This window comes from Anolis sagrei, chromosome 2, assembly GCF_037176765.1.
Source record: "Anolis sagrei isolate rAnoSag1 chromosome 2, rAnoSag1.mat, whole genome shotgun sequence".
In the NCBI taxonomy this organism is placed as follows: Eukaryota; Metazoa; Chordata; class Lepidosauria; order Squamata; family Dactyloidae; genus Anolis; species Anolis sagrei.
Genome location: NC_090022.1, coordinates 275,281,106 through 275,300,912, shown reverse-complemented (window position 1 = coordinate 275,300,912; position 19,807 = coordinate 275,281,106). Strand labels below are relative to the sequence as shown.

The 19,807-nt window shown below is 39.2% G+C and overlaps 1 protein-coding gene across 2 annotated transcripts in view; it reads right to left on the bottom strand.

The window, feature by feature from the left end:
• HCN1 (hyperpolarization activated cyclic nucleotide gated potassium channel 1) overlaps window positions 1-19,807 on the bottom strand; it is a 214,072-nt gene that overhangs the window by 171,426 nt on the left and 22,839 nt on the right. For both annotated transcript variants that reach the window (XR_009630579.2, XM_060761466.2), the window contains exon 2: window positions 7,679-8,102. Coding sequence is in view for 1 of the 2 variants with exons in the window: in XM_060761466.2 (XP_060617449.2) it covers window positions 7,679-8,102 (424 nt within the window). In the remaining variant the exon portion in view is untranslated. The remainder of the gene's footprint in view (window positions 1-7,678; window positions 8,103-19,807) is intronic.

The window sequence follows — 19,807 nt, the reverse complement described above, 5'->3', positions numbered from 1 at the left end:
AAATTTAGTATGTGCAGAAAAACAGTTATTACCTAGACCATTTGGAGTATTTTCTCTGCTCCAAACACAGACAGAAATCTGAGATGAGTCAGTACGATGCTTTACTAATTGCAAGCATTCTTATAAAAAATCTGTTATTACAAATGGACTCTTATATCACAATCATTTTAAAAGAAATTCCAATAAATTTGAAAAAAGGGGAAAAACTACATATATTCATCGATTGAAAGGTATCTTCTGTTTAAAGATGGGAATGCATACTGTAAAATCTTGGCTCTGCCTTTTCCTCTCCTCTGCTGAAGTTCCCTCTGTTTAGGTTTTCCCAATAATATAAATACCTTCCTTTGTATTAGTTTTTGAGTGGAACATAAAAAAACCCCTAAAGGCCAGCATTAGTTGGTCTATTCCAATTCTCTGTATAGAGCTCTTTTGCTTGAGTTTTTTTTTGTTTTTTGTTTTTTGTTTTTTTTGTTTTTTTTTTTGCAGTAGAGCTACAGAGAATAGAGGTTTGGGAATTGTCTGGTAATCCTAGGCCCAAGCAATCAAAGAACAAAACAAAACAAAACAAAACAAAAAAACAAGCATCCTTAGCACCTGTATTCAGCAGTATCCATTTATACCACCACTCCAAGAGACAACAGAAGCTTTTGACCAGCTTATTATTATTATTATTATTATTATTATTATTATTATTAACTTTATTTGTACCCTGCTAACATCTCCCGAAGGACTCGATGCGGCTTACATAGGCCAAGGCCTCAATAAAACAGTAATATATCAAATACACATAACCCAAAAGCAAATCAAAACATTAAGCAATAACAGTAAGCAGTGAAAACAGTACACCGTAACACAATAAAAACTAGGCCGGGCCAAATGTGATGGGTACAGATTAAAAAGTGCTGGGTATGCTGAGTGAGATATAAGGATTTTTGGATAAGTGCAATGTGCTTATCCACTGAAAAGAAATCTTAATCACTAATAAAGTGCTTCTGGGACGTGTTGTTGGAGTTTCCTATTCTGGAAAGGCACACCAGAATAGCTTAAGCTTCACAAGGAAGATGATTGAGCCGGTTTATAACCATGTCTTTGCACCAGAGGCAGGAAACTTTCAAAAACTCAAGAGAGATGACTGCAACCAGCAAAATCTCCTTTTGTAATGTATTGTTTCAAGTTATCCTATAATAGTCCCGAGTTAACCCTTTATTCAACTTGTTTTCAGTTAGATAACTCATTTAGGTTATCTTTTCACTTGCCTAAAGTGCCCTGTTTACTAAGGGTTTTAAACAGATAGCCCCTGAATAAAGCCAGACACTATAATTTTTTCCCAAAGGCTATGGTGTGCCATCACACATACAATAATGGTGCATCACAATCATAAAACTAATGCATGCTGCACTAATTCATTATTATTGCTAAGAGGCAAAAGATGATCCCCCTCTCTATGTGTACATACACACACGTGTGTGTGCATGTGTGTGTATTCATTGGAAACATATATGTTAAGCACCCTTCTTTATTTCTGAATTCCCTCTAACTCCTTATAGGCTCCCAGGGTAAGATGGAGACAAGTAACCTAGAAACCTTTGTAGCCTTTTGCTTGATTGTTCAGCATTCCATCTAATAAGAACATTTCTACCTGAGAAAAGAGATACTCCTTTCTTCCAGTCCCTCTTCCCACAACTTGGGAAATCCACTGTAGCTTCTGGAAAACTAGTCTTAGCAGAGTATATAACCCTTACTCTTTTTTAGGTATTCGTTTGTCTCAACCCTAAAGAGAGGACAGCTGACAAGTGACCAAGGAGCATAAAGAATTCTGGTATCTCAAGAGAACAAACAAATATCGCTTGTGCCTATGTCAACAGAAAGGACAAGAGAGAACATTTTTCTTGCTGCTTTTGAGATTTACCATGGACTACATCCTGTATCGGCTGGTTTCCTTTTACTCCAGTATACCCATGGACCTAGTTTAGCTACAAACTGAGTGGAGCAGGTCCTCCAGACTAATACAGGATTTTTGACCAATTAGTCCAATGCAGGAGAGCATCGCCTCTTGCTCAGTCTCTACCTAACGCTTCCAGCAAAGGACAGCACTAATCAAGAAGTAAAATGGTTCACTTCTCATAAACCTGAGAATGTCTGCCCTGCTGAGTATGCCTGCCCTGTTTCGAACAAGTCTGCCCACATGAAGCAGGTGAATATAGCACTGAACAAAACATGTAGAATAAGCACAGGATGTCTCCAACCTACACTTGTTGATAGACTCAATAAGCTAGCTGGCATTGCCCCCCCCCCCCCCAAATGTGCAATGGGAAGTTGCTGCTAACTGTGAGAGAAATAAGGTTGAACACTGTGGAAGTCATCCACTGCATGGTTATCTGCCTCTTCCCAATAGACACAAATCAAGGGAAAGCTTCATGAGATCTGCTCTCCTCTTAATGTTTCCCCAGCAATATCAAGAGTATCCCTCTGGGCAGCTAAACCAGGAAATCCCAACTGGATGGACCCCCAGAAGGGTTTGTTTCCAGGGGCAAACCAAGAAAGGCCAACTTGGAACTTCCTGAACAGTCTCAGCAGTGGAGTGGGCAGATCAAAAGACAACCTGGCAAAATGGCACTACATAGAAGAATCCTCCACCAGTGAGAAATTTATTGAAAACTACCTGACTCTATCCAAAGTGGTTACTTATACATTCTGCACAAAGAGGAAATGCCCCAGCAAAAAGGGAACAACAGATGTTACAGATATTAATGCTCATTTATAATACAGTTTCCATACCACTGAGACTGCATGCTCATCTAGGGCAAGAGGCTATGCTGATAGCAGCCATGCTGCTGGTAGACAACATTTTGCTGAGGGACCAGACTTAATGTGCAAAATAGCTACTGGGGAACAGAAACAGTGGGGAAAGATACTGGTCGAGTTTCTCTTAGAGACAACAGCAGTGGCATCGTATCTAAGACTTGTTAGTACTGCACAGAAGGGGGCACGGTAAACCTCATATGTGTGAGCCTAACTAATCAACAATCACAGTCATGTATTTGAATAATTGCCTGTCAGGCATAAATTTGAATAAGGGAAACTAATAGTTTGGCATGAGAAAAATTGGATAATGCAAATATGACAGGTATTTCTGATATGGGTTCTGTATCGCAACACAACAATCCAGTATCTCTAAACATCATTTCTTTCAAAAAAAAATTACTTCCAAATGTCTTTTAAATGCCAAATGAGTCATATTACCTTAAAATCAGAATAAGAGGTATTTTAAAGGAGATGTTTTATTAAGCATGTCAAGTAAGACATTGTTACCTAAAAGCAATTTTGTTTTGATTTTTCAGCTCTGCATAAGGGACTAAAGGACCCTGAGCAATAAATTCAGCAGTGTTCTCTACATTCAGCAGTGTTCTCTCTCTGACATTTCACAACTCTTGCCTTTAAGCATGGGGAAGAGATTTTCTTTTTTTCCCCAAGACCTTTCTGACAAAATAGGGTGGGGAAGGAGAAGAAGGAAGTTAGCGTGATAGAATATTGTGAAAATAATGTCTGCTGACATTCATTGCTTCTTCCTGAAGTAATTGACTGGAGAGCATCCAAATACTGTATATTCTCATGCATAAGACAACCTCGTGGACAGGCTGAGGGCAGATTTTTAGGGCCAAAATTATGGATTTTGATATGACCCATGCATAAGTTGAGGATTATTCCATAGTGGAAGGAAAGCAGCAATACCACCTAAGGGAGCCAGGCACCCCTGTCCATCACCATTTTCCCACCAAGGAATTCAAAGTCCAGAAGCAGTACCATGACAGAGAAAGCAGAGGGTGTCAGTACTTCTTTTAAATTCGCCCAGACTGAACTAAGCTCTATTTTTTCAACATTCTACTCAAAGAAAGGTATGGGTCTTTTTTAGATGAGATGAGTCAGTAAATGAATATATGTTGACCTGGGTTTTTTGGGATGATTTTGTGACTACAATTTCTAGACTTATACATGACTATATCTGCAAGTAGAACAAATCATAAGTTATATGGAGGTAACAAGTATGAGCAATAAAAGTAGACACCCCTCAAAAATTGGGAGTTATACAGTAGATCAGCCTGCTGACAGGAAAAAAATCAACTTATTTGAAAAGCAATGCTGAGGACTGCTTAAATGACAAATAAATGGGAGCAAATCAGGCCCAAACTAAAGGCCAAGATGACAAAAATGAGGCTGCCATACTTTGAACACATCATGAAAAACATAGCTCAATGGAAAAGTGGAAACCAGAGGGAGGCTACACTGCAAGCAGACTGATGGAACTGGAAAAGCCATGGCAAGACCTGAGCAAGTTAGTTGAAAACTAGAGCTCTTAGAGATCTCTCATTCAAAGGACCACCTTAAATCAAAGTTGACTTGATGACAGGTAACAAAAAAGAAGATCAGGCCAGAGGTTTACAATGGTGGCCCAAGCTCCCCCAGCTCCTGACACAGGAGAAGGGCCACTGCCTTTATAGACTAAACCATCACACCTACCATTAATGTCACTGTCATTTCCCTCTTTGCTGTCAGATGAGACAAAACATGGACAGACTATATGGAAAGCAACAGTAGGCATAGAAAGTAGCCGGTGCTATTTTGCACAAATCCCAAATTGTGAACCCCAAACGGTAGGCTATGAGGATCCACAAATGAACAACTGACTCGGGTATATTGCTGAGCAGATTTCCATTTCTGTCCAATTATTTCTGTGTCTATAAATATTATCTACCTTTCTATCCAGCCATGAAAGATTATTTACAGAACAAGTTCAAGTTTGGGAAGATGCTATAACCTTTCTAAAAATAACTACTGTGGCCTGTTTTCTAAAAGAATAAAACTGGCAAAGTTCCATGAAGGGTAGATGACTTGCATCCCTCCTCCATACACTGGTCTTAATGTTAGCTGTGTCAGTCCTTATCCTAGGCAAAATCAGGAAGCTGCTTTATGAAGAGTCAGACATGGATTGGAAGGCCAAGAGCATCACAGACCTGAGATCTAAAATGGCTATTGATATTGCATGGAGTGGCTTATTACCAATCTCAAAATGCGATACACAAAGCAACAGCTACAGTTGCTTAAGAGTTACCTACAGCACGTCTACAGTAGCATTACTATATAATACTGCTTGGAACCAGTTTGGCATAAACCAGTTACACTGTGTGGGTGATTAGATTGCAGTTCATAAATTAAAATAACAGGAAAAAAACAATGGGGATAAGGTTTTGAAAGGCTGTTTTGCAAGAGAAAAATGTGCCGTTGTCTATAGCTAGTGATGTCTACATCCCATTTTTTTCTTTTTTTTTAAACAAATAGGATCCCTCAATGAGGGGGTGAGGGGAGTATAAATCAAAGTAAGTAAGTAAATAAACAGGGTATGGAATCCTTCTTTCACAACTTGTTTCTAAACATAATAACTGATCCAAATTACGATCATAAGGCAGCCTTTTGGGCAAGTGGTTTCAGTTTCCCTGGAAGGCTTTTAACTAAGCAGGTGCCATATTTTCTTTTATTGATGTGCCTTTAGATTGCATTTTATATTATTTACGTCTTATTCATGTTATGTTTTAATTGCAGTTCTTCCAGCCTCATAAACTTTCTTCTTGCCTATTCTTGGCAGAAAGGTAGGATATAAATCATATAAGTAAATAAATAATGGGATATGTTTAGGTTTTTTCAAAAACCTACATCAAATTAATCACCTATATTTACAGTATCATTTGTCTTTCAATCTATTCTTTACAGAAGCCTGCTGTTATGATTCCTAAATACATTTATTCAGAAGATTACAATGCCCTCCTATATCTGTTTCCATCAGGCCATGACTTGTCATAGACATTACTAAGGTAGGCATGGGCAAACTAAGGCCTGCGTGCTGGACATGGCCCTCTGGGCCAAAATTTCTCCTTATGTCGAAAGGATGAGGGAGGAAGGCACGCAGTGGTTCGGAGCCCTCTAGAGTGCTCTCAGTCACCACATGCCTTTCTCGGGTCCTCCTCCCAGTATAAGACCAAGGCAAGCGGTCCTTTCCCAATGCCAGGAGAAGCCCAAGGGTGAAGACAGGTGCCAGGCAAAGCGGCTCCAAAGCCACTTCAACTGCCGCTTGCCTCCCCCTTTTTCTGGTGTGAGGAGGAGGAAAGGCGCCATCCTGATGCTGGGAGAAGCCTAGCCCAGGCAAAGAGGAAAGTGGTGGGCGAAGCAGCTCCAAAGCTGCCCCACCTACCACTTGCCTCCCCCTTCTCCCGGTATCAGGACAAGGCAAGGTCCCATCCTGATGCTGGGAGAATCCCTGCCCAGGTAAAGAGGCAAGCAGCAAGTGAAAAGGCTCCAAAGCCGCCTCGCTTGCTACTTGACTCTCTCTTCTCCTAGTGAGGCCCTGCCCTGATGCTGGCAGCAGGTGGGGGCTGAGGGACCTCCAAAGCCTCACCTATCTCCTAGTATAAAGATGGGATGAGTAGCCCCACACTTACACTAGGAGGAAAGCCTAAAGGTGATCCACCCTGGCACCACCCCCTTCCCTGCCCCTCCTGGGCTCACACCGCCCAATGCCCACTTTTCCCAGGCTCACCCCAGCTCCAGCCCAACTTCCTTCATGGCCCTGCTAGCCCCAGCCTTGCCCCCTCTTGGGCCCACCCCACCCTTCCTCCTGGCATGGCCTTCCCTCCTGGCCCAGCCCTCCTGGCTTGGCCCGCAATACAGCCTCAGTGTAAAAAAGTTTGCTCATGCCTGGTGTAGACCCATGCAATGCAGTTTAACCGCACTTACAGCATAGAATTGGGGTTTTAATGCTATATAGAGCAGTTTTAAGGGGATTTTTTTATGCCTGAACATAGTCTTTTGGTATAATTTAATGTTTTGACTTATCAACTGTTTACCTATATTTACAAACCAGAGGCTTTCCAAAACCCTTATTTTCTTGCAGTTTGTTCTCTTAAGAAACCTGTTGCTGTTAAATATGTGTTTGTATTTGTTCTTTTCCTACACACTGCTGGTCAGATAACTTCGCTGCAAAACTAACAAAACATACACATTAATGAGGGCATAAAACTTAAGGCAGTATAGCAGTAGAGGGAGAAGCAAAATTAAAATTAAAAAACTTTAAACATTATTTTTAAAGATATCAAACCAGCCCTCACTTAGCATCAAAAATGCATTAGGCTTGTTGCCAGGTAAGCTGCCCTAAGAAGAACACAGCAGAATTAGGACACTATGTCTGAGACGTTATATCGTGAGTCAGTCTGTGCCTTATCTCAAAGATGTGTCTTTGAGATCTCAGCAACTCAGGGATGAAAAAACTTCCTGAGTGCAGTGACTTTGCACTAATGTTTCCCACACTCTGGTCATCCAGGTGTTTTGGACTTCATTCCCAGAACTTCTGACCATTGGCCAAAGAGGCTGCAGGGAGGACCACAGTTTGGTAATCGCCTTTCACCATTCTACTCAGAGAAGAGATGGCTCCCTTTTTCATAAAAGTTAGTGTACAGTATGTGCAGGACCCATGGATAATTTACACAGGTTTATGGCTATCTTTTAACTAAAATTCCTAGACATTTATATGAATATATTCAGTAATCAGATGTTGACAGAAATGTCTTAAAGCATTATCTGTTGGGAAAGAAGAACACTGTACAGATATACACAAAATGTTCTCACTCACCTCTTCCCACTGGTGAATATATCTTATCAGTCTTGAAAGTCGTAACAAACGCAACAGACTGAGGATTTTTGTGAATCTCACAATGCGAAGTGCTCTAGCTGTCTTGTAGACTTCTGAATCCATTCCTTTTTCTACAATGAGAAATATGTAATCCACTGGTATTGATGAAATGAAGTCCACCACGAACCAGCTCTTTAAATAATTCATTTTGATCACTTTGGGGTCCAGTATTATCTCTGAGCTGTCCTCATTGACAGTTCCAGTTCTAAAGTTCATGATCAAGTCTAACAGAAATACAGTATCTGAAGCCACATTGAAAATAATCCATGGTGTGGTTGTCTGCTCCGTGAAGAATGTGATCCCAACAGGGATAATGACAAGGTTTCCAACCATCATTATAAGCATTATTAAGTCCCAGTAAAACCTATGGAAAAGAAAAAAGGCAATAGTTGAACAGAGCAAAATATAAAGCTATTCCCTAATTGTGTCTTACAACATAACACCAAATGGGAAGAAAAATGACTGGAATACTGATAATTACATCAAAATGCTGTCCTAGAGAACTGAGCTCAAGAACACATTAGAGAAAACAATAATTCCAGTACTTGGAATAATTGGTAGCTGTTCCCCCAGTCATTTTTTATTCCAACAGAGCTCAAGATAACCAAATACGCCATATCATTAACACATAGCTAACATACTATCAATACCAACACTGGGGAACCTTGCAATAAACGGTTATGATTAGGATTTAACCTTGTAAAACTCTGTCTAGAAATGCAACCTGTTCCTTCTCTTCCTCAATCCCTTTCACGGAAAGGATGCCATACTCACAAAGAATCTACACGAGTTTCTCAAAAACAAGTCATGCCAGACAAACCTGATCTGCTGGTTTTTTTTATAGCGTTATAAGCTTGGTAGATGAAGGGAAAGTTGTGGATCTCAATTTTAGTAAGGTCTTTGACAAGGTCTCCCATGACATTCTCACAAATAAGTTAATACAGTGTAGGCTAGATAATGATACTGTTAAGTAGACTGTGAATTGGTTGACTGGCCAAACCCAAAGGGTGTTTACCAATGGTTCATCCTCTTCATTCTGGAAAGAAGTGATCAGTGGGGTGCCAAAGGGGTCTGTCCTGGGTCCAATGCTGTTCAACATCTTTATTAATGGCCTGGATGAAGGTTTAGAGGGTTTGCAGATGACCCCAAATTGGGAGGAATAACTAATACTCCAGAAGACAAGATCAGAATTAAAAATGACCTTAATAGATTAGAGAGCTGGGCCAAAACAAAAAAAATGAATTTCAACAAAGAGAAGTGCACGGTACTATTGTTTGGCAAAAAAAATGTATTGCACGGATACAGAATGGGTGACACTTGGCTTGAAAACAGTGCATGTGAAAGTGATCCAGAAGTCTTAGTAGACCACAAGCTGAGCATGTTGCAATAGCAAGATGCTGAAATTAAGAAAGCCAATCTGATTCTAGGCTGGATCAATAGGTATATAGTGTCTAATTTTATGCAGCAATTTAAAACAAAGAGTGGGAAAACACAGGGTGTAAATTAAATAAATTAATTAATTGCTGCTCTAATGTATCAGCTCTTTACCTTTTTATTTTTTTTAATGAAGCTGTGTAATTGTTTTAATGTGTATATTCTGTGTTGAAAGTACTTTGGAGGCAAAATGAAGACTCGAGCAGTATTGTTTGTTTTTTATCAGTTTTCACAATATTAAATTCTATGTCCATATAAAACTCCCAGTGCTGCATCACTTTCTTTGGTTATATTATGAAGACTACTTCTTCTTGGGATGGCTGATGATGCCAAAGCCTGAGTATTGCTGCTTTAGAGTACCACAAGATTTATATAAACATGTTAAAGTTCTGCCATTCCTGCCTACCATTGATTGGCATGCAGAATACATTTAGCATTATCCTCAAAAATGGGATTATCATTCCATGCCATATTTGAAAGGATGAGTGGCATTTTATACATTTTTTCTTAGTCTTCCTGTCAAAATGTATAAATGTGTTTCCCTTTACAATGAACTAGTGCACAACTGTTAATAATGTATTGAGTGCAACTCAAGGAAATTTATTCTTGGATTCTCTTCAAAACACCAATTCAAAATGTAGCAGAGTTGATATTATGAGGAATGGCCAATATATACTTTACAGCCTTTTTGACAAATTGTCAGTAATATGGACAGTCCGTATCTCAAAAGTACTTTCCTTCCCACTAGGGAAAAAATAATTTATGCTAGTGAATTATAATAGGCTATAGACAGTGAGAATCTTGCACATAAGGATTAAAAAATTCAATTTACTTGCCACATTTCCTGGACTATACAACAATGTAGTTACAAATCAGCCATGAAAATGGTTACTGATTTATACTCTTTCAGGGTGCATTCAGTCAGTCCTTTAACCTGGGAACATTCACATTTTAAAAACGCAAATGTTCCCGGGTCCTCATTCACACCTGCTCCAATGGAACCAGCATGTTCCTCACCACTCAGGCAACATTTCCCACTTGTGATGGGAGAAGCATCTCTGCAAGGGAGCAGCATGCAGAGTGACAGATTCACCCCACTGCCCCTCTGCTTGGTGGCGAAGCCAGAGATAAGCAGACAAACTAACATTAAACAGGCAGCAGCTGGGATCATAGGATTAAAAGACTCTCAGTGTTGAGTCTTGTTGTGGAGAGCAATGTCATTTTTTCTTGTTTTGCTACCTGACTCTGCCACTTTTTGGATGACTGGCATTTTTGACCCTGGACTGTGACCTTGGATTTTGCTTGTTCTTGATTTGACTCTGTTGCTTCACTGGCTTGACTTCAGCTACCTGGACAGTGGAACTCTGCATTGGCTCATCCCTACCTGTTTGTGGTTTGTACATGCTTGTTCTTCCAGCTTGACTTTCAGGGATTCCTTAATTTTGGCTTTTCTTGACATCAGATTCTTGACTTTGGCTGATTCTTCTGTTGGTTGTTGAAACTTAAGCTCCTGATAATGTGGCCATGTTCCTGATAGATAAACTGCCATTCATGGAGGCTTCTAAAACAAATAAGTCTCCCCCTTTTTTTCTCTTTTTGTCAGAAAATGCCAGAGTAGAAAGACTGAGGATTGCAAAACGTATTTGTAAACCATATGTAGGTCTTAGGTCTCAACTTTGTCTACTCGCAAAACAGAAAACATTGAAATGAAGGCTGTTTTCTGTATAGCAGAACCCTAGCTTACATGGAAATAAAATCAATCTCCTTTCTACATTAAAATACATACCCCTAATGATTATAATGACCATGATTGAAATGTGTTTTGCAGATCTGCAATTTTCTGTATTGCCCTACCATTCAGAGTGGTCTCTTTATTGATTCCTGGATGAATTCTTTTTTACTAGAGGAAAATATACTATCTGCTGTCTTAAAAACCCTGCCCTTCAGAAACATACCCAAGATTATTGTGGAAATATTGCCGAACAAAACATTTTGTTTTAATAGTGCATTTGCATCCTTAAGAGGTTACATCAAGCTCTGGGTCAAATTTTGCTACTTTACAAGTACTGCTAGTGGGAAATATAATGGGAAGGATAGAGTTTCATGTCATCATCTGGCAATTTTCTGCTTTTAAAAATGTGCATTTCAGAGGAATAAAGTCCTATTATAACAACAGCATCCACAAAGGAAAAGGACTGGTATGATGTCAAATTTGTTCATCTGCAGTGACATTTCAAATTATTTCTGAGGGTTTATGGGCAGTATACTGTCCTCTTCTATTGACTGAATTGTTTTCATCTGAATGCACTTGGCCTGGCACAGTATTCTGAAAACAAATACATTTCACTCTAAAATCATGTGTGTGCCATTTCTCATACATTCTGACTTCTGTGAAAATGTAGCAATTCCCAGTATAAGAAGATGCAAGCCTATTTCTAATAGAATCCCATAGGGAAGAAGAATTACAGATTTACTCTCCCCTCCCCCAACTTTTCACTAAAAAAAACTTCAGGAGAGCTAACAGAATTCATGTACCATATATGCACATACATAAAGTGATCACGAAGTCAAAGGCAGGTTTGGGGGCTAAAATTATAGAGTTTGATATGAGTAAGTAGAAGGTGATTCTGTGGAGAGGGGAAAGTGCCAATACTGTCTCAGTGGGCCAGCCACCTCTGGCTGCTGCCATTCTCCCATGCATTCAAAAAGGCATTTGAAAAGGTCAGAAGTGACTCCACAACTGAGATAGTAGAGAGGGCCAATGCTTCTTTTAACTTTTCCTAAGACAGGCTTAGCTCTCATCGCTCAACTCGGACTTGCTTCCTTTATTGATAAGAGTTAAAGAACAGTACTTACACTGACCCATGGATAAGTCGGCATAGGTTTATGGGTTGATTTTTTTTACTAACATTTCTGGGCAAAAGTATGATAGCTGAGACCCAGCGCTAGTAGCCGGGAGCCTACACTGGTTGCGCAACGCAGGGCAGAATTAATGAAGGAAAGACGTGTGCAACGCAGGTGAGAAAAGGGGGGAACAGAAAGAGGGGAGAACAAAAGGGGGGGGGGACAACAAACAGCCAAGCATACTGCTTAAGGCGAGCGAAGTAATGTTAGAGTTATTACTGTTAAATGATAAACAACAGCTTACAAAGATGGTAAACGTGGTGGAAATGTTTCCTCTCCTCCTTTCTGGCAAACAATGTTCCCAGGACCCTGACACAGCTGCGTCTCTCACTCGCTCCACTGTCTCGCGCACCTCTTCCCTTCTTTAATTCAGAGCCACATAGCGTTGGGTCTCAGCTATCATACTTTTGCTCATTTCTGGACTTATATATGAGTATATACAATAAATCCATTCAAATCATTTTGATTTAAGATTATCCTTAGTTGAATGATTTCTGCTCTCTGCCACAGAGAGTAGAACTACTATGTGGATATTGGCAAAATCAATACCTGTGATGGTGCTGGCAATCCAACAAGGGAATTGGCAAAAATCATTTCTTTTGAATGCAATTCCTTGAAAAAAATCTCTTATGAACATTCAATATTCAGTAGATTAGCATTTTCAATTCCAAATATTTAAATCACAGTTGAAAGATGAATTCTGGTTGGATGTTTGTTTCATTTGGAGTAAAAAAAAATCTTTATTTTGATTTCCCTGTTGTGATGTACAAATGTCTGCATTTAACTGAGGAGAAATTTACTATTCCTGTTGCTAAGCTCTAGGCAGACACCCATCAAACTGCTGAATAACATTTGGCATACAGTCCATTCCAGCTGTCCTCTTCTTCTTTTGGGAGGTTTATTCCCATTACTTTTTTATATCTCACTCTTCATTAAAACAAAAAGCAATAATCTGAAGAGAGTTAAAAGAGCAACAAAAATACAAGAATCAACCATGAGTAAACAATCAATAAAGAGAGACTTATTACAGCAGCAACTAACAATTCATAACTGCCCGGGTAAACAGATGGTCTGTGCTCTGTGCCAAAATGCCAGTAAAAATAGTCACAACCATATATCTTTTGGAACAACATTCCAAAATCAAGATGCCAGCATGGAAAAGACCTAGAATCATTGCATTGCCCTAAGACTAGAACAGGTAAACATGTCTGTCATGCAGGTATAAGACCAAACAGGCAGGCTCAGATATAACTTCAGATACCTGCTCAGTAGGTGTGCCTCTCAGTGCATCTGTGTTTTGAACCCTAGTATTCCTTGCCTAAGAAAAACCTATGAAAATCATGGAGTCACCATAAGTCAATGGACAACTTGAAGGCATATATACAGATCTGTATTGCTACTGAAACACTCACTCAGTACTTTGAAAGGAAATCTCCTCAAAGGCCTTTTTATTCAGACAGGGTTTAGAACAGGCATGGGCAAACTTGGGCCCTCCAGGTGTTTTCAACTTCAACTTGAAGTCCAAAACACCTGGAGGGCCCAAGTTTGCCCATGCCTAGTTTAGAAACATTGACAGGCAGATGAAACAGAACTTTTAATGGGGCCTGTTGTACTTTTAAACTCATATGTTTTTTAAATTGCTTTTAATTCTGTTTTAATATGTTATTCTGTTTCATCACAGTTAGATAGTACAACTTGCTATATTCATACCTTCTCCGCACAACATTTCACAGATGAAAACTGGGACTCATGTGGTCAAGCAATATCAGAGAAGGACAAACAAGTTAGGAGAGGCTGTAGCTGCTTTTGCCTGCCTGATAATAAAGGTTTATTTCCTCTCCCTAATTTAATTGATCATGAACTATTTTTGCTTTGACCTCAATTTGCAGCAGCTGAAATAACCTGAAGACAAAGATTTAAAGTAGGATGAAGAAAAAGAAAGCAGAACTATGTAAAAGTAGCTGGAAGAGTGGGATGACAGAGAATTGACTAGGACTGTCCCGGTTAAATATATTGGAGAGCATGTGTATAGCAAAACTTGTAAGCTGTCTTGAGTCCCAGTTCTGGGGAAAAGGCAAGATATTCAGAAACTGAATAAATAAATGAATAGCAGACTTGTTTTTAACATGCATACATATGCATCACTTTCGGACCCCTTTCAAGGAGCACCAGACATAGCAGTAGTCACAACTTGACACATGACAGCTCTATACAGCTTTCTCAAGTTTAATACTGAATAAAAGAATACCAAAAATATCTAAAACAAGGGATGATTCAGGAAACATTGAAATCCAAAAGGACTCTAAGATGGACAGCTGTAAAGTGCAAAATAATTGCTGGAATTTGGTATGACCTGTTCTAGTCCATCTTTCAGGCACATATGAACACAAACATAGGGTCCTTCCATGCAGCCCTATATTCCAGAATATCAAGGCAGGAAATCTCACAATATCTGCTTTGAACTGGGGCCCCTTCCATACAGCTGAATAAAATCCCACATTATCTGCTTTGAACTGGAAAATATGGCTGTGTGGACTCAGATAACCCAATTCAAAGAAGATATTGTGGGGTTTTCTGCCTTGATATTATGGGTTATATGACTGTGTGGAAGGGCCCTAGGTTATCTGAGCCAACACTGCCATATATTCCAGTTCAAAGCAGATATTGTGGGATTTCCTACCTTGATAATCTGGGTTATACAGCTGTCTGGAAACGCCCATAGACACAAGAATGAAGCCTGCTGCTTTTTGGAAAGTAGCCACAAATACTTTCAGTCAAAGCTTACTGTCTGATTAATACAGACACAGCATTAACTTAAAATCAATAACCTAAAATCAAAATAAAGTTAAGTGTGTTGTACTATTAGAAAGCTGCTAAATTTACTTTATTTACTTCCTTCATTCCAGAGCAGATGCAGGGCCCTTCCACACTGTCCCTTTATCCCAGGATCTGATCCCAGATTATCTGGCAGTGGGGACTCATATATTCCAGTTTAAAGCAGATAATATGGGGCCAGATCCTGGGATAAAGGGCAGTGTGGAAGGGCCTGTAGTGATTCTAGTCTGGGAAATCATGGTATTTTAGCTTTTGTGAAAGACCCATATTCTTGTCCCACACCCTCCTCTTCCCTTCCCTTCCCTGCCCTTCCCTTCCCTTTACACCCAGCTTCAGCAGAGCCATGATTTCTTAAACCTCTGTTTCCTGTGATGTCCAGACTAGGAAACCATTGTTTAAAGTCTCATTTGAAACAAGGATATCTGACTTTGAATTGAGTTCTCTGGTCAGTTTCCCACTCTGAACATCAAAGAAAACTATGATTTAAGAAGATACAATGGATACATCAAGCAGATTAGTTAGTTTCCAGGTCATGGGTTATCAGAGTAGAATTATTATGTCTAACAAAGGCTCTGTATCTCTGTTATAGGAATATCTATTTAACAATATTTTAAAGGTCAAGTTGACTAAAAACATTTGGACTTATATCCATGGTTTCATCACCATGAAGTAAGCAAAGAAGTATAAGGCACTCAGAAGCAAGCCTTAACTTTGAAAATACCATGACTGCCAAGGCATTTAGCTTCCATTTAAGAATATTTACCCCTAAAGCTAAGTAGTAATCTCTGATATGTAAATGCATCAGTTAATTTCCTTCTTTTCCAAAACAGCAATGATCAAGTGCAAGCAGGACCGGGGAACTAATTCATGCTGAATCATCCGTACAACCACTTTGAGAGCAGAGTTAGCAATAACTGGCAGAGTGCCACATTTTTTTTTCAAAATGTTATTTTTTATAATATTGCACATTTCTGATTCCTTTTTTCGTTCATAAATTTACTCTTCAGTAGTATTTATTTCAATTTCAGCTACCGTTTAATGCTCAAGAATTCTGACATTATGTAACTTGTTTGTTGTGGTGGTGATTGGCTGCTGGTTTCTTTGCTTGGAGGGAAAACACAATGGAATTTGCTTCACTTCAGTCAGAAGATGAGATGATACAGTTTCAGCAAAGTTAAAGATGACTAAGTGTGAACATTTCATAGTAAGTGTGTGCATGCAAACATAAATGTTTGAATAAGAGAAGTGATACTAGGATCTGATTTGCTAACTCATAAAACAGTACAAAGATGTGAGACTCACTATGTGCTCCATTTTCACATTGCATTTGACTCATATTTTTGTGACTCATATTCTTTTTCACAGAGATAACCATATAGTTAAGGACCAAACTGCTAAATGATTGAAATGATTTAACTTTTGATTCAGTTGTTTAATTTTTGAAAAATAAACTAACCAGCAAATATTGGCAAAATATTTAAGATACATTCATCTTGTGTGAAAATTTTCTGACTTACTGGAGGGGGTGTTACTTCTGTTTGAGGCATAGTGGGTATGATTGTTTGCATAGTGGGGGATCCAAAGGACCCTTTTCAGTGCATAGATAATTTTCTTCCCAGTTCGGTTCTGACTGGGTGGTGGTGGGTGCTCTGCCACTGGTTTTGCTGTCTGTTGAAGGAGGATTCAAGGGAGAACCTGCCCTACTCTCAGGCATTAATACAATCTGGCATTGCTATCACCAATTTTCCCACACTAAATTTGATTGTGCATCTTACTATGTAGGGCCCTTATATACAGGCTCTAAAATGCAGAAGGAACCGGGATAAAGCGGTGTGTGGCTAAATGAAATTTGCCAAAAATGTGCACTGGGTTGTATTAGTGACATAAAAACACATGTTAAAAAGGTGCACTTAAAATCTGATTTTGGCTGAAAATGCACATATTCGCATGACTGTATATCCCTGCACTCATGGAAAACATGTGATTTCATTACTATGCACTGGTGTCAACTGCCCCAGTGCATGTGCATGTTTTAAAATCCCAACACAGCTGATGAGATGAGAGCAGTAAACAAATGAAGCCACAGACACACTGGTGGCTAAATGGAAGAACAATTGGAAAGCAATTCCCATGAGAACTCTCTGCAACTATTCATTTGTTCTGATGTCTATGAAATTAAACAGAGCTTGAATTTACACAGTATGCACCAGCATGGGAAGCAAGTGACCCAAAAGGGAAATGGAATTCATGAGGGAAAAAGTAAAGGTAGCAGGAGGGTGAAGAGAGATAATCACAAAAAAAAAAAAACCCTGCTTGTTTGCACATTTAGATATCTGCACCAGCACTTATGAGGTCTTGCACATCTCATAGTATTTTTTTTAAAAAAAACAAACATAAAAGTAAATTTCTGGCAGATATTCCCATCCATCTTGTTGATTTCTAAAATCTGCTACAAACGAAGTTTCACATCTCTGAGTTAAGAGACAGTGGCTGTTCCAAAATCGCCCATTAAGTTTCAGAGCTGTGGGATAATTTGTTCTTTAACCCAATTTACTAACTTTATCTCACATCCCAGTAACATGACAGTGTGCATGTATATGTTCAACAAGTTAAATGAATCAGAAAAAATAAAACAATGCAGCAATTTTTAAAAAAATAAAGACTATTGATATTCAGACCACAGTATGCCAGTATATTTATGGATGATTAGAAGAGCACTATCTCAGCTCCTGTCTTCAAAACTCTCCCCTCCATCTGAGGAACAATGTTGATACCTTTATCCTCTAAGTAAGTTGATGGGCAGGCATCACTTGAGAAGTTCCACTAGAACTTCAATAACTTTAATCTCCTGTCAACCTAAGGTTAGACCAGTTCACAAAGCTATTGACTTTCATAATACCAATAGACAACCATGTGACAGGGATTTAAGCACCACGTTTTATTGAAAAACAACACTACACCAACTTACATGGTCTCAGAATCTACCCAGAATGCATGACGAAAAGTCATTGTCTACAGACAAAGCTCTACAAGACAGTTGTACTGGTTCAGATTTGCTGGAGAAAAATCCATAACTTAAGGATTTAATGCAGGTTTTTCTCGAGCTACAGTAATCACCCCAAAAGTGGAAAAACAATCAACCCAATGCTAGCCAGAAATAATTTACTAGAGGACAGATTTTGATAGAAAAAGATATAGAACATCTCTTCTGCCTACAGCTCCCAACTGCAACTACTAAAAAATATGTTAATAGTCAATGACACTTCTCTCACACAGGTTAAGGGTTGTTTGTGCTTTTAAGAGACATCTTCCCGATTATCTTAAATCACTATTTGCTAGATCACATTCCAAAACAACAGATGAAGACAAAGAATTCACAAGCACCAAACCCTATCACAAATCCATATGCTTACTTTGTTCCCATACCCACTGAGGAAGTTTCATCAAAAATTTTGAGAATATTGTCCATTATGTCAAGGATTCTATTTGCTCATCTTTCAAAAGTGATATATGCCATTTCTGTCAAATGCTCTTCTACATTGGGAAGATAGGCAAATCTCTGCACAAAATAATCTTACATGAAAAACAGAAATATTTAAAAAATAGTGGTAGAACAATCTCAGGGGACATTCTTACTCTAGCTTTAGATTAGTTGTGCAGCAAAAAAATGGCAAAATGAGATTAGGAAAAGAGATATAATTTCTTATGAAGTTCTAATATTTTTGCTACAGGTTTAAATTAGGAGAACATCTATAACATGGGTTGCAGTAGGGCTTTTTTCAGGCTATATGGCCATGTTCTGGAGGCATTCTCTCCTGACGTTTTGCCTGCATCTATGGCAGGCATTCTCAGAGGTCATGAGGTCTATTGAAACTAGGAAAATTGGGTTTATATATCTGTGGAATGACCAGGGTGGAACAAAGAACTCTTGTCTGTTGGAGCTAGGTGTGAATGTTTCAACTGACCACCCTGATTAGCATTTGATGGCCTGGCAGTTTTTTTTTATGTGGCTTGTTAGTGCCTGGGGGAATCTTTTGTTGAGAGGTGATTAGTTGTCCCTGATTATTTCTTCTCTGTTGTTTTGCTGTTGTGATTTTAGAGTTTTGTTTAACACTGGTAGCCAGATTTTGTTCATTTTCATGGTTTTTTTCCTTTCTGTTGAAATTGTCCACATGCTTATGTGTTTCAATGGCTTCTCTGTGTAGTCTGACATGGTGGTTGTTAGAGTGGTCCAGCATTTCTGTGTTCTCAAATTATATGCTGTGTCCATGTTGGTTCATCAGATGCTCTGCTATGGCTGACTTCTCTGGCTGAATTAGTCTGCAGTGCCTTTCATGTTCCTTGATTCGTGTCTGGGCAATGCTGTGTTTGGTGGTCCCTATGTAGACTTGCCCACAGCTGCATGGTATCTGGTAGACTCCTGCAGAAGTGAGAGGATCCCTCTTGTCTTTTGCTGAACATAGCATTTGTTGGAATTTCTTGGTGGGTCTGTAGATAGTGTGTATGCTGGGTTTCCTCATCAACTTCCCTATGCGTTCAGTGGTTCCCTTGATTATGGCAAGAACACTTTTCCTCTGGGTGGATCTTTGTCTTGACTCTCATGGCTTGTTCTCGGTCTTGTAGCTCTTCTGATGTCTGCGGTGGAGTATCCACTGTAAATCCCATAGATGCAGGCATAAAGCCCATAGATGCAGGAGAGAATGCCTCTAGAACATGGCCATATATCCCGAAAAAACCTACAACAACCCAGTGATTCCGGCCATGAAAGCCTTCGACAATACATCTATAACATATTAGAAGTTCCAATTGGCTTACCTGATCCAGGAAGTTTGCATCATTACAGAAATTTTGTCAAAGGCTAGTGTCAAAAGGGAAATTTTCACTGACAATAGTTCA